At 38.0% G+C, this 15,940-nt stretch overlaps 1 protein-coding gene across 1 annotated transcript; it reads left to right on the forward strand.

Moving 5' to 3' along the window:
* Positions 1-1,531: 1,531 nt before the first annotated feature.
* FHL5 (four and a half LIM domains 5) lies at positions 1,532-14,737 on the forward strand (the record flags this gene model as incomplete). Its single annotated transcript, XM_079716715.1, is given in 6 exon segments — positions 1,532-1,687; positions 2,539-2,713; positions 4,696-4,865; positions 9,336-9,379; positions 9,381-9,520; positions 14,574-14,737. Coding segments are annotated over 6 exon segments (849 nt in total).
* Positions 14,738-15,940: the final 1,203 nt, after the last annotated feature.

Below are 15,940 nucleotides of genomic sequence, written 5' to 3' on the forward strand. Positions count from 1 at the left end.
CCTTTCAGTGTGTTTGTATTCACTAAAAAGGGACATTTCTGTGGAATTAATCAAATAGGGAATTCAGCGTTTCTTGCAGATAATTTTGGCATGTTCCACTGGGAACTTCTAGTCTGAATTTTCATCTTTCCTGGGAAGAGACACACATATTCTAAATCCTTAGTCTTTTCTTTGTTAGTAAAGATCTGCTATAAACAGAATTAATGACAATGTACATTCAGCAAGACACTGCTGGAAACTTCATCATTAAAATAAAAGGCAGCAAAATATGTGAGAATGCAATGTAGTAAATAAAAACTGGCATTAAAAATGCTGTAAAAATCATCAATAATTAATTGATTTTCTAATTTTGCTAAAATTAAAAAAACAAATTTCTGATGTGGAGAATTGGAAAATATTCATAGTTCCCAATATATTTATTTTCCAAGAAAATCAGTGGTACTATTTTTGGTGACAATGAAAAACTTGTGTTCGATGCCTAATTAAACCCTTTTGAAATCCACGTGTTTTGTTTTTTAATGGTTTTCCTAAATTTACAAAATAACTAGAATTCTTACCCTGACCTTGGCTTTATGTTTTTCATTCTATAAAATGCTGTTGTTATTCTTCCTTCTGTGTACATGTTAGTTTAGCCCTAAAACCTGAAGAATCCGATAGCTCTTTTCTACCACTGATGGTTTTAACTGCACGTCCACATCTGGAAAATTGCTCAGTGGCAGTCACAAAGACCTAACACTTGGACTGAATCCTCACTGCTGAGGAGTTTTATTTGACCAGCTAAGTGTGGGGCATTTAAGTGGAGATGTCCAGGAGGCAAATGAAGAACAGGCTAAAGCTAGAGGTTTAAGTCAGCAGTATACTTAGGGAGGTTGAAGCCACAGGTAAGGAGGACATCCCAAAGGAGAGTCTATGGTACAGGAAGACCTTAGGACTAATGTGCAGAACCCTCATTAGGTACCCGATAAAGAATTGGGAAATAAAAGGATGGCAGGGAAAATGACAATGTACTTGATTAGTACATTAGAAATGTACATTAAGTACATTAGAAATGTACTTAATTTCTATTTCAGTTAGAGCAAAAAAAGACTGTTGTTACTCCCATTGAACTCCACCTCCAGCACTCTCCAACAAGACAGTAAGTGATGACAGTTAGTGAAAGCTCTATCAACAGTTCATATTTATATCCTTGAGGTGAAACCATCCTATTTCAACACATATTACATTCTCATTGAATTCCTCATTAGTGAATGAGGAATACAAGATGTTTTTTCACACTCTGGCTGCTGGTTTAATGCATTTTGCTAGTAAAACACACAGGAACTGCCCAGATGGGAGAGTAGCCTTTTCTAAATCACTCCAAGTGTCACCATAACTACAGCATATTTCCTAAATTGGTGGGTGTTCATATAAGAAAATATAAATCTATTCAAGTGCTTGACTCACGCTGTATTGAGGCTTTATAATTTATCTTATCAAAAAATTTTGCCTTTATATATGTAAATTATTTTTTTATTCATAGGATTAAGCCAAAATGACAACTGCTCAATTTGACTGTCAATACTGCATGGCGTCACTTCTTGGGAAGTATGTACTAAAGGATGACAATCCATACTGTGTTACTTGTTATGATTGTATCTTTTCTAACTATTGTGAGGAGTGCAAAGAACCAATGGAATCAGATTCCAAGGTAGGTCTTACCTCAGTTCACAGAATTATTGCATATGAACAGCAGACAAGTGCTTTGGAATGCCTGTTTTTCTTTAGTGTTGACTGTTAATACTCTAATGCTCTGCTACTAGATATAAGGATTTTCAAATCTATCGTCAATCAAGTTCCAGGCACTATGAAACATAAGATACACTTTACTCCTTACAGTGATCTTAGGAGATAGTATAGGATGTTAAAGATTAAAGAAGTCATTTGCCCAAAGTTACACAGCTGAAATGTTATTTCTAGAATGATAAGAGTATAAGTGAATAACTATATAAATAATTGGAGCCAGAAAGATTCAAAAACCTGTATCTTCTCACTTCACATTAGCCTCATCTTCATTAAACCATTGTGCGCTGATACCTCTCACACATACACCCATTCCTCCCAGAATGCACATTATTATATTTTTTTTCTCCTTTTTTGTGGGGTGAGCCGGGGAGGTCTTTGTTTTAGTTAACTAGTGTTGAGATTTTGTTTAGGTAAATCTCAAACAGTAATAGGATGTTACAACCTAAAAGTAAAAATCATTCCATGAAAAACTTTTCTTATAGTTTATAAAAGGAAGGTAGAGGAAATCTGAAGAAACAGGAGAGTACACTTATTTTCCATCTGTCTTTTGTGACCAACCAAGGAAGCCCCAGGCTCTAGTTCTTAATTGCCCCAGAGAGTCACCCCTCTGTGGGTAATAGTATCAATAACAGCATGCCCTCAAGCTACCAGCACCACCTACTGGCACCAGAGTCCCAGGAGTGTTTAGTATTGTTTTATAAAATGGCCTGTTTGGTCACAAACATACTTAATTAACTTTTATTTACTGTCTCAAAGGATCTTTGTTACAAAGGCCGTCACTGGCATGAAGGATGGTTCAATTGCGCCAAATGCAACCAATCTTTGGTGGAAAAGCCTTTTGCTGCCAAGGATGAGTGCCTGCTGTGCTCCGAGTACTATTCTAACGAGTGTTCCTCCAAATGCTTCCATTGTAAGAAGACCATCATGCCTAGTAAGATCACAAGGCACTTCTGGTCTATAACTGAACCTGCAATGCTTTGAATTAAACCCAGGTACAGGAAGAGTGTAGTACATTAGTCCCCCCTTATCCATGGTTTCACTTTCCATGGTTAAAATTACCCGAGGCCAGGGCTTCTCTGGTGGCGCAGTGGTTGAAAGTCCGCCTGCCGATGCAGGGGACATGGGTTCGTGCCCTGGTCCGGGAAGATCCCGCATGCCGCGGAGCGGCTGGGCCCGTGAGCCATGGCCGCTGAGCCTGCGCATCCGGAGCCCGTGCTCCGCGATGGGAAAGGCCACAACAGTGAGAAGCCCGTGTATCGCAAACAAGCAAACAAACAAAAATTACCCGAGGCCAAAAATTTTAAGTCTGAAAATATTAAGTGGAAAATTCCAGCAGTAAAAGTTTCTTAAGTTTTAAATTGTGTGCTCTTCTAAGTAGTGTGATGAAATCCCTCTCCATCCTGCCCATGACGTGAATCATCTCTTTGTCCAGAGCATCCTGGCCAGTAGTCACTTAATAACCATCTCAGTTATCAGATCAGACTGTTGCTGTATTGCAGTGCTTGTGTTCAAGAAACCCTTATTTTAGTTAATAATGGCCTCAAAGTGCAAGAGTAGTGATGCTGGCCATTCAGGTATGCCAAAGAAAAGCCATAAAGTGCTTCCTTTAAATGAAAAGGAAGTTCTCAACTTAATAAGGAAAGAAATTGTATGCTGAGGTTGCTAAGATCTAATGTAAGAACAAATTTTCCATCCATGAAATTGTGAAGGAGGAAAAAGAAATTTGTGCTAGTTTTGCACCTCCAACTGCAAAAGTTATGGCCACGGAGCATGATAGGTGCTTGGTTAAGATGGAAAAGACATTAAACTTGTACAATAAGATATTTTGAGAGAGAGACCACATTCATGTAACTTTTATTACAGTATACTGTTATAACTGTTCTATTTTATTATGTTATTGTTGTTAATCTCTTGCAATGCCTAATTTATAAATAAACTTTAACATAGGTCTGTATGTATGGGAAAAAACATAGTGTATATATATATAGGGCTCGGTATTGTCTGCAGTGTCACACGTCCACTGGGGGTCGTGGGAGGTATCCCTCACAGATAAAGGGGGGAACTATACTATACAAAACCCTGCTTTGCAGAAAGACATCTTTCTGCTATCTCTTTATCTCATTTAGTGTACTTTACACATGAAAAGATTATTCTTTCTGTCTCCAATGGGCAAAGTACTGTCTTTTGTGTTTTTTCATAAACCTAATTCATAGGAACATTTTGAACCAGAAACTGAGCCATGGAATAAAGATAAAATCTATACCAATAAATAATACTAACACTGCACTAAACACCCTGTCCTAGGCAGAACCAATAGCATCAGAAAACATAATCCATCATAGGAGAATGGGACCCATCATCATTTTGTAGCTCAACACAAACTGGGAAAACAAGGATCCAAGTAAATTGTTACACCTTTAGGCAAGTACTAATTCTCTGTTTTGATCCTCTTCTCAATCCCTATGGACAGCAGCATACGAACAATTCTCTCTCATTTTCTTATTATAGGTTCAAAGATTTTCTAGGAGATCATAACTACACAACATCAATCTCAGGAGTTTGTGCCTTGGGCATTCCTAATATCCCTGTAATGCTTATTATGTCCCAGTTTATCTGAAGCATGTGCAGCCTTTCAGAGTCTACATTTATAGTACTTTCACGTCTCAAAATTGTGAAACAGCACAAGAGTTTCCAGCGAAAAGAGTGATTCACCATCATCGTGGCTGAACTCTATTTATTGACCTCTTTTTTCAGATAAATGTTTTGGAAACCAGTAAACACTATTTTTTCTATATGGATGATTGCTTTTTTCACCTTAACTTTAGTATATATTTTAAGTAATTTGACATATTATTGCTTAAAAGAACAATTATGCTTGATTTGTACTAACAGGTTCTTACTTTGGGGGTACAGGTTCCCGGAAAATGAAATTCAAGGGAAACTACTGGCATGAAACCTGCTTTGTGTGTGAGCATTGCCGACAGCCAATAGGAACTAAACCTTTGATTTCCATAGAGAGTGGCAATTATTGTGTGCCGTGTTTTGAGATGGAGTTTGCTCACTACTGCAGATTTTGTAAGAAGGTAAATATCTAAAGAGGATGAAGCTTGTGAAATCTTCCAAACCATCGCTTTTTAGCGGCATTATATGTTTGAAATGAACTGATACTATCATGTTATATCCATCTTTGCACATTCATGTTAATTTTGAATTCCAACATGTTCGAAAGCACTACCTGTCACAGTGAGGAGGCCCATCTATTTTTATCACCATAAAATTCCACCCAGAACATGAATTTAATGTTCCAAGGGCTCAAGTGATTTGATATTCCAGTTCCATTCACTGCTGTTCAGGCAAGATTTCACATATTCTGGTAGAGGGCCCACATCTCTCTTTGAATACAAAATACTTCTTAGAAAATTTCTGATCCATTTAATTTCAGAGAGATATGGATTTGTCTCACAGAGTGACTAAGGGAACCAATTTAAACAGGATATTTCACTCTTCACATCATGTCCAAGCAATATAAATGTCTTCTTAGCTTGAAGCTTTTATATTTCTAAAGAGTAGATAAAAAATAGAACCACCATATGACCCAGCAATCCCACTACCAGGCATATACCTTGAGAAAACCGTAATTCAAAAAGAGACATGTACCACAATATTCACTGCAGCACTATTTACAATAGCCATGACATGGAACCAACCTAAGTGTCCATCAACAGATGAATGGATAAAGAAGATATGGCACATATATACAATGGAATATTATTCAGCCATAAAAAGAAACGAAATTGAGTTATCTGTAGTGAGGTGGATGGACAGAGTCGGTCATACAGGGTGAAGTAAGTCAGAAAATGAAAAACAAATACCGTATGCGAACACATATATATGGAATCTAAAAAAAAATGGTTCTGATGAACCTAGAGGCAGGACAGGAATAAAAACGCAGACATAGAGAATGGACTTGAGGACATGGGGAGGGGGAAGGATAAGCTGGGGAAAAGTGAGAGAGTGGCATGGACATGTATACACTACCAAATGTAAAATAGATAGATAGCGGGAAGCAGCAGCATAGCACAGGGAGATCAGCTCGGTGCTTTGTGACCACCTAGAGGGGTGGGATAGGGAGGGTTGGAGGGAGGCTCAAGAGGAAGGAGATATGGGGATATATGTATATTTATAGCTGATTCACTTTGTTATACAGCAGAAACTAACATACCATTGTAAAGCAATTATACCCCAATAAATATGTTTAAAAAAATAAAAAAAGAGTGGATAGATAAGAGCATGACACTCAAAGAGACTGACAAGATCTTTAGGGAAATTCATTAGACAGAAAGACAGAAAGATGACTTAAGAACTGCAAGTGGTTTCCTTCACCTCCATCTCCAGAGCTCCATGCAGGGCCTTTCAACTTGGACACCCATTCAAAACATATTTTCCAATAGGAAAAAAAGTCATTTTTTTTCAAGTAAACACGGTCCAATTCTTTTTGTATCCTCTAAGCTTTTACGTGAAGAAGTCACTCATCTCTATCACCTTGATAAAGTCTGTCTGTATTCCATAAATATATATCGATGTTCTCAAAGAAATTCTTGAACTGTGAGGCATCATAAGTTTCAAATAAGCCTATAACTTGTGATGAGAAAGCTTGAATCATGAAAACATATTGGATAAGTCCAGTGGTTTCTAAACATTTTTGATCTACAGGCTACTCTGGCAGGTCTCTTAAGACCATTTGCATACTTGCATCTGAAGTGTCATTGCCACTTTCTACAAATGCATGTACAAACATACACACACTCAATGATTTTCCACAAATATGTAAAATACTGGTACTACATTTGAAGAGGCATCAATCAACCCCTATGTTATAATTATTAAATTACACTGTCATGATGGCTGAAAATTACAGTTGAAAGTAACATGCTACAAAACCATCTTACACCCGAAGACTTCCATTACTCTACCAGAAGTAACAACTTAGAAAATGACTTTACAAGAAACAGTCAGACCCTATAACCCTGTGACAGATGAAGCTCCAAAAAATTATCAGTCAATGACATGCATTTAGAAAGGGATGCTGGAAATAAAATAGATTTATCTCACTGTTTTGTGGGACAACTAAGTTGGCCATTTTTAGGCTACGTTTCTTAAGGACTTACACTAAAACATTAATGACACTCGTGAGACTCATCTTAAAATCATTTGTTGGGCACACAATATAAAGTTTCTTTCAATGCTATAAGGAGTCAAGAGAACTTCTCTAGTACATCAGAGCTGAGAACTATCTGGGGCCAAAGCCCTGGCGTTTCCCAGGTTAGAGGAGCCTGCCCTATATTTAGGACATGATTTGAAGTCACCAAAAAATTTATGAAATGTTTCTATTGGGTAGTAGATCACAACATGCCAGATTATTTTCTATTTAATTTTTTAAAACCACAAGTCCTTTAAGGAAAGCTGGATATAAATGTTTCAGATCAAGATGATCCAAGCTGAAGAAAAACAAGTTGTTTCAACCCAAGCCAAAGACCAAATATAAAACAAAAGAAAATAAGCAAAAACTACTTGACCATCAGGCTCACAGAACTTTTTTCATACATTTTAGTTTCACAAAATAAAATCTATTTTCTACCAAAAAGCAAGTAACCTCAAACTGTAGTACTCTGAATTCAAACTCCTCAAGTTTCACATAGAGTATTCTGTGATTCATATCAGCTTTCATCCACTGGGTGCAAAATCATTATTGCCTCCACTTTGCCAGAGAAGAAACTTGTTCTAAATCCTGGGATCAATCAGTAGCAGAAACCACGCTTGGATATTAGACTTCATCTTAGCCCGTCTGCCTCTTCAAAAGAATATAATCACAAGCAAACAATTTTTAATGTTCCAGAGTTTCTTCTCCCTAATGAAACAATCTTTGGTGGGTACATCAAGTTTTATTTTGCTGTGAATACAGTTTTCAAGTTTTGAATCTTTTAAGCATTGCCTGCTAATCATTTGACCAAACAAATCAAAGGAATCTGGAATTCTCCTGTGCCTTCTGTAAGGCATCTGAAGTCAGTAGGGGGGTATTTTAAATTGCTTTAGCTCACACACATCATTATGTTTCCTATTTACTTATTTAGCATAGTATACTTTTTCTCCTTTATGAAAAATAACTTTCTATCAAGTATCTTTAATTTTTAAGATAGTCATTGTAAGATTTTAAAATATTTTTAGAATAATCTTTTCAAAAGCCTATAGGATAGACAAGTATCCTATAGGATGGCTATAGGATACTTAGATGTCACAATAGGATGGCTTAGAATAGACTACTTTTTCTATATCTACTTAATTTGCATACAAAGATTACAGGCGGCATCTCAGATATCACATTGCTTCAGTCATTATAAGATATTTCCATGAGCATATGCCAGGTTCCCAGGACAACCCAGGACCTCAAGAGCCGTGGATTTGAAAGATGCTATGACTTAAAAATTGTTGCACAAGAAAAGTTGTCTAATATTTTTCCATCTGATTTTTAAATAAAGATATCTCAGCCTTTAAAAAAGTAAAATCCAGATTAAACTGGTTTAGAAAATAAATCTTATGGAGGAATAACAAGCATCTCTGCAAAACCCTAGCATATCACACATTAAGGTTCAATGTACAACCAGCACTTATGACTTTGAGCCCTAATGCTGAAAACTCACACAGTTGCCTACAGCACCCCTATTTGTGCTAGATACAATACTGGAGTTGCTTTCCAAACATTTTTTTCCCTTAGTGTTTGTTCATTCATTCAATAAAGACTTGTCAACTGCTTATCAGTGCAAAGTAATCTAATCTCAGTACTGTGTTCATGGTTAAGCACATGGGCTGTGGAATAAGACTGTGCAGGTTTGAATGCTAGCTCTGTGTGACCCTAGCAAGTGACTTAACTACTCTAACTCTTAGTAGTTACTCATCTCTAAAGAGAGAAAGATAATAGTCCCTACTGTGTCAGCATGTCGAGAATGTTAAGAAGAAGTTAAGAACAGGGTTGAAGACTGAAAAAGCACCTCAGAAATATTATTCATTATTAGCAGATTATGGTGTTGATCAATTCCTTTCAGGGTTACTACTGCTGGAATAAAGCATTCAGGAAAAAAAAAGTTTTGTTTTGTTTTTTTTTTTTTAGAATCCTTAAAAGTTATACATGGACATAAGAACATAGCATAGAAAATATCTGAACTCTAAAAACAGATGTTTGAAAACCAACAAGAAAGAGAAAGATGAGCAAAGGAATCAAGGGCCTATTTCTTTTTCATCTTCCTGAGTTCATTATGGTCCTGCTTCCTTTCTGTTCCATTGTAGGAGAAACATTAGGATATTTATCACCAGTTCTATTTAATCCCTGTCGCCTTTTGTTTCTCATATAGATGCAAAAAAAATCACAGGGAAAAGACATCCTGACACAATGTGATAGAATAGCCCAAAGTACCACTTGTGGGCACAGAAGAGAATCACAAAATGTCTGAATTGTAATAACTTCCACAGTCATTGCCTTTTTTGTGATCATTTGCCAGGTGATTAGTTCAGGTGGGATAATGTTTTGTGACCAGCCATGGCATAGAGTGTTTTCTGTGCAGTGGCTGTAGGAAAGAGCCCTGTGAAGAAGAGTTTATGTCCAGAGATGATTATCCATTCTGCTTGGACTGCTACAACCATCTTTATGCCAAAGAGTGTGCCACCTGCACCAAGCCTACTACTGGTGAGTTATTCAGTTTAATATGGTCCTACCATGAGACAGTTATGGCTCTGTAAATGCTACGTAGTTAATTCAGGAAATGCAATTTAAAAAAGAATGCTCTTTCCTTTGTGTTTCCTTTTGAAATAAACATGGGTGCCTATATATAAATATAAATATTACGCAGCGCCCTCAAGGCAAGTATAGAGTGTAATTAAGGTAGCTATGCTCTGTAGAGGGTAATTAATACTAAACCTCATGGTACTGACTCTACATAAGGAATAATTCAGGGAAGAAGGAGGATAAGATGAGCGGAGAAGACCTTCACAAGGAGGCCTGATCTGAGGCAGAACTTTAAGGAGTTGAGTGGGGGAAGGGATACTTATAAAACAAAGTGCTGCTGAATTCCAAACAAGGGTAACAGGGCCTTAAAACAGAAAAAGTTTTAATTAAATGCAAGTACTGTGCAAAACTCTGAAGTTATAATAATTAGGATAGCATAGGTCAGGAATTAATTAAACCTCAATTTAAGATGCTTCTAACAAATGTATTATTCTCTTTGCTTTCTATTCACTTACAATAAGTGGGGTTTTTTTGTTTTTGTTTTTGTTTTTTGCGGTACGCAGGCCTCTCACTGTTGTGGCCTCTCCCGTTGCAGAACACAGGCTCCAGACGCGCAGGCCCAGCGGCCATGGCTCACGGGCCCAGCCGCTCCGCGGCGCGTGGGATCTTCCCAAACCGGGGCACGAACCCGTGTCCCCTGCATCAGCAGGCAGACTCTCAACCACTGCGCCACCAGGGAAGCCCTACAATAAGTTTTAATTGTGAACAGATGTGATAAAAAAAAAAAAAGATAGCATTCTGTTGAAGAAACAAAATATACATGACATGATTTGAAAATAACATAAATGGTAAATCGATCTGTGTTAAATGGATTTTCAAGGTAAAGAGCACATTATATTTTCCTTAGAGACACTTCTAAAATGCTAATCCTGAAGTAAAGGAACTGAAGATCTCATCACACCTGAGAAATCCAACAGCTATTCTTTTAGGCAATGTATGGTCACTGAATAACGTGGCAGAACTATACTTCTCTTCTCCATTCCTAGTACTCTTAGATCATATTTCACTTTTAGCTCAGTCTATATAACACAGAATTAAAGATTATTTTATCCTTTTCCTCCTCCTCTATCTTCAAATATATCACAAAGTAAAACTGAATATTTATTCATCTTCAAATAAAGAGTTTTGCTGCAAACCCAGCTTGATAGGCTTTCACTTACTTGCAAGGGAGGGAGTTTCCTGGATAAACAGAACATAGTTCTGTCTGTACAAGGAAAGCACCATGTTTTTCAGAATCTCACACTGGCCTATGGGCTATATCTGGTCAGCAAGCATGGTTTGTTTGGCCTGCACTTGTTTGTAAACAACTAATGTAAAATCCATCTCTGTAGCCAAAATTAAACAAAGAGCCTGCCCAGGGTGAGCAGACTACCCTCACATTCCCGGCTGGGTCACAGTCATATGGAGCTGAGTGGCTGGCCCATTATGTAGGGCATGTCCCCTTTGCTGCTTCCACCTTGGCTCTATCACTCAGCTATGTCACCTCTCCAGCCCTTTCAAGGGCTTACGTTGGCAATCCCAGACTATAGGGCTCCAAATCTTGGGCTCTTAACCACTCCGCTCTCCTGCTTCTATACATCTGGCAACTCCTGAAGCCAAGAGAATAAGCCACCAACTCTACTGGTTTTAGTTAGAAATGGGACTTCCATAAATGCAACAGTAACTGGAGCAGCAAAATCTTAGTAAAATCTGCAATCACAGCCCAATGGATTTAGTCAATTTATTCTACAACACTTTTCTTGAATTGGCCAGAAAAAAAAAAAATGAGGGCGAAGGGTGTTCCATGAAGAAATGAGAAAATTAAACAACTCAAAATGGTTTGAAAATTTTCTGGGGACCCAAATGGCTAATACTGATCTGAAAGTGTCTACACAAGCCCTGAACTTGATGAGTTTCATTTCTGACCCATCACAGATTCATGTGATTTTTCTGATGGGTTGTTACAGGTCAGTCACTGAGCACAGCTTTTTCTTTTCTTCTTTTTTTTTTAAGTTCAGACAGAAAAACCACATTGTTCCACATGAAGCATAGGGATGATCAGGAACCAATGATTTGTCCCCAAAGTAATCCACATGCAGGATATGCATTTAATTTAGGAGTCTTTTGGTCATTATCTTAACCTTCTTTTAGCTCTGTGATTGAGAGACACCAGAAACTAAATGCCTGCAAAAACTTCCAACTCACTTTAATATGTTTTGATCTGATTCTTAAATGTATATAGGCCCTGTAGTAGTGCTTCTTTAAAATTGAACTATTTGAACTAATGTACCATAGGGAACTTATACTACCATATATTTATCTTCTGAAAGTTGTACATTCATGCAAACAATATGTCATCCTAAGAAACTATGTTAGAATGTTTTCAAAACACTATTTTAAAGTAACTAAATCTATAAGGAACAAACTCAAGATGCAATTACAATTTTTCTCCTCCTCTAAGATAGGATTTACCTTGCAAACTTTCTGGGATAAACGAAGCAGCTTGATCTAGTAGGAAGAGCTCTGATCTAGGGAGTAAAAGACCTTGGTCTTGCCTCTCTGCCCGACTACTGTGTGACCCGTGGGTACAAAACTCACCTCCAAGGTCCTCATTTGCCTTATTTGCAAAATGAGGAATTGAACCAGATCACATCTTTGCTTTCTTCTATTTCTGTTTATTTTTAGTAAAGTGAGTTTCAAATGTTGATTTCTTCAGAAAGGGATGCTAAGGTTCCTGGTTATGTTTTTTTTTTTTTTTTTTTTTTTTTTGCGGTACGCAGGCCTCTCACCGCTGCGGCCTCTCCCGTTGCGGAGCACAGGCTCCGGACGTGCAGGCCCAGCAGCCATGGCCCACGGGCCCAGCAGCTCCACGGCATGCGGGACCATCCCGGACCAGGGCACGAACCCGTATCCCCTGCATCGGCAGGCGGACTCCCAACCACTGCGCCACCAGGGAAGCCCCTGGTTATGTTCTTTAAAAAAGAAAATTCAGGGCTTCCCTGGTGGCGCAGTGGTTGAGAGTCCACCTGCCGATGCAGGGGACACGGGTTCGTGTCCCGGTCTGGGAAGATCCCACATGCCGCGGAGCGGCTGGGCCCGTGAGCCATGGCTGCTGAGCCTGCGCTCCACAATGGGAGAGGCCACAACGGTGAGAGGCCCACGTACCGCAAAAAAAAAAAAAAAAAAAAAAAAAAAAAAATTCAGACAATTTGGTGAAGTTAGGAGCATAGGCTCTGAAACCAGATGGCCTAGGATTGAATCCCAGATCTGCCACTTAGCCTCTGGGTGATTTGGCCAAGAGTCTGAGCCTCTCTGTCCGACAATTTCTGTCTGCAAAGTCGGGTTGATGGTAATATCTACCCCATGAAGGTGAGGTGAGAGCTATATAAAGTAAAGGGCTTAGAATAGTGACTGGCTCATCTTCAAGTGCTCAGCTAGCTCTTATTCTACAGACTTTTCAGGAATAAATGAAGCCAAATAAAACAGGTGTCAGAGACCTGTTTCATTGTCGGCTTTCTTACTGCAAATGACCCTTGTGACCTGAGGGAGTAAATATATCCAAAATCAAAAAAACTTTACAATCAGCTCACATGTTGAGTCAGGACTTTCTTATATTCCTGCTACCAGATGCTTCTTTTTTATTCTTCTTTGTAAAATTCTAGAAAGAATTATTTTTACATTTGCCACCTGTACAAGGCCTAATAATAAAATCAAGAAAACCTCATGTGCATCAAAATGCTAGATGTATAATAATTAGTGTTATGAACAGAGATGATTTATGTATATACAGAACATTATTCTTGCAGTCAACTTATTAATGTTCTGAATATTAAGGGAATTAATTGGAACATTATTGATTTACTCTTATTAGAAAGTAGTGATGACAGCATCATAAATAAGTTACAAATTTAATCAAGAAAAGTACAAGAATTTGATGTAAATTTATCCCTGAACTAGTAAATTTATGTGAAGACATAAAAATGTTTCCAGGATGAAAACAAAAGTTCATTATCATTGGCAAATAAAGTCTCAAGCCTAGGGCATCCCAACCCCTTCCCAATCCTTAGACCTTTTCTCCTTTTCTACGACTCCTCGAAATCAGTTCCTTGAACCGTACGCGGGATTCATATTTGGGATATAGAGATAGAGTCTCACTGAAGACTCAAATTCTCATACCTTTCTTAGAAACCCTATGGCTCAAGTGAGGCCCAAGCTGAAGTGATACAGGCTGACAAAGCACCTCTTAGAAACTCATCAATGGGTAGCATGGCCTCAGTGGCCAAAGGAATCAGATTCACAGATCTTTGCTGCAAGCCTATGCTGAAGTCACCTCTGGGCAAGGTAATAAGGTCATCAGCCAGCTACCGGATAGTTTAGATGAAATTCTCTATTTAGGGCTTTTGGGAATTGTGTCCCAAACCACAATACGACCATGGGACTTTATCCTGAATAAAATGAAACATGAAAAAAGAGGGAAGAGAACTAAAAGTCATTAAAATATCAAATACCAGGCTGGGAAGTATACATTTATTTTATCTTAATTTTGCTTCTAAGTAAACAGGGTCACAAAGAGAGGAAAAAATATTCATACTTAGATATGTCTGACTTCAAAACCTATACCCTCTTCTCACTGCACTACCCTGTATTTCCTTATGTCTTAGGCAATCCTTAACTGTCTCCAAAAATATGTGCTTTGTATACCCAGATTCTACCTACTTATGTAGATTATGGAAAAATTTGAATGAGAATCTGGCTGGGTCTCATAGAAAGAACTTGTCCATGGGCGACTTTCCCAAATAGACACAGGTCACTTGGGGCAGCCTCCTTTCTTAGGTTACTTGCCTCTACATGGTCTTGCTGTATCTCAGGGTTACTGCTCACTGCTGTATCTCCAGTTCCCAGAAGAGTCCCTGAGAGAACGTTCAATCTATTTGTTGAAAGAATAGATTACTCTTTTTCTCCAATTCCTTTACAGGTCTCAGAGATGCCAAGTTTATCTGCTTTCAAGACTGCCAGTGGCACAGCGAATGCTTTAACTGTGGGAAGTGCTCAGTCTCCTTAGTGGGGGAAGGCTTCCTGACTCACAACAAGGAAATCTTCTGCCACAAATGTGGCTCCGGGGTGGACACTGACATGTAGAAGGAGACAGTCCTTCCCCACCTGAAATCCACCTTGCTTTTGTTCCCACTAAATCCAGAACTCGATCGATGTTGTATTTCTGAATTAATTTTTAGAAAAAATTCATGTAGAGTTTATAGCGGAAGAGTTTTTGCACACAGTCTGATTGAACTATGTTATAAGAGCTCAAAAAAATAAAACCACAGACTAACAGAAATGAATATATACTAAGTCACAAAGGCACCTTTCCTTGCAAAATACTGCACTCTGCTGTTAGAAATACAGGAAAATATTTCTTTATTGTAATCAAATGTATGATCTATACCTAGAAGTCATGGATGTTATTACTGAAAACTGATGTTTTTCAAACCTGTAGAGTAAAAAGGAAAATAAGAGATCAAATTGAAGAGCATACATAAGACTAATTTTGCATTCCTAACTAGCTAGTTGTATATAACATGACTGGCTGTGAATGGTAGAACAACAAAAATGATCAGGAGGAAGTGATTACTAATCATCACATTTAAGTATTTTGTCATCTTATCATTCTTTTATTGTTCACAAGTACTGACTTCAGAGTTGTAAAACAAAGCTACGATTTGCCCTCATCCACCCTGCTTCCACAGCTGGTTGGTTACCATATTTAATCAATGGAATTTGAGAATTCTGGGCACTATGCCTCTCATTTTCTGCATAAACATAAAAGGGTCCTTTCTCCCTAAGGATAGTCAAAGCATAGGTTTCAACACATTTTGTATTAAATGCATTTCAAAGCCCACAAAGATTTTTTTCTAAATACTTACAGATTCCATGAAAGAAAAGTCTATTCTTTCAAAAGAGCTAACCAAGATAATCAGTCCCCAAAGGCAAATCTTTAAAGTAAATAAATCATTAAATCATCATTTCTGGAAATGAGTTTTAGGGAAGGGATTGAGTGTTGGAAACTGACTTTCACCCAGATATCTAAAGGCATAATAGAGTGCATAATTAGCTCTGAGCGTCATGCATTTTGCCTTCCAAAATTACATAGTTGATTAATGGGAAGACATAAAAGTGGACTTTAAAGAAACCTATTAATAATAAGAACTGAAAAAGAATAATTCACTGCTGATAATTCAGGACCGGCAAAGCAGCACAACAGAGCGATAAGGTCTACAGATGAGCCCTCCCCACTGTTCCTCCATGCCCATGCAACTCACCTCACCCATGCCAATGATGTTCTAG

The sequence above is a fragment of the Hyperoodon ampullatus genome (assembly GCF_949752795.1).
Source record: "Hyperoodon ampullatus genome assembly, chromosome: 12".
In the NCBI taxonomy this organism is placed as follows: Eukaryota; Metazoa; Chordata; class Mammalia; order Artiodactyla; family Ziphiidae; genus Hyperoodon; species Hyperoodon ampullatus.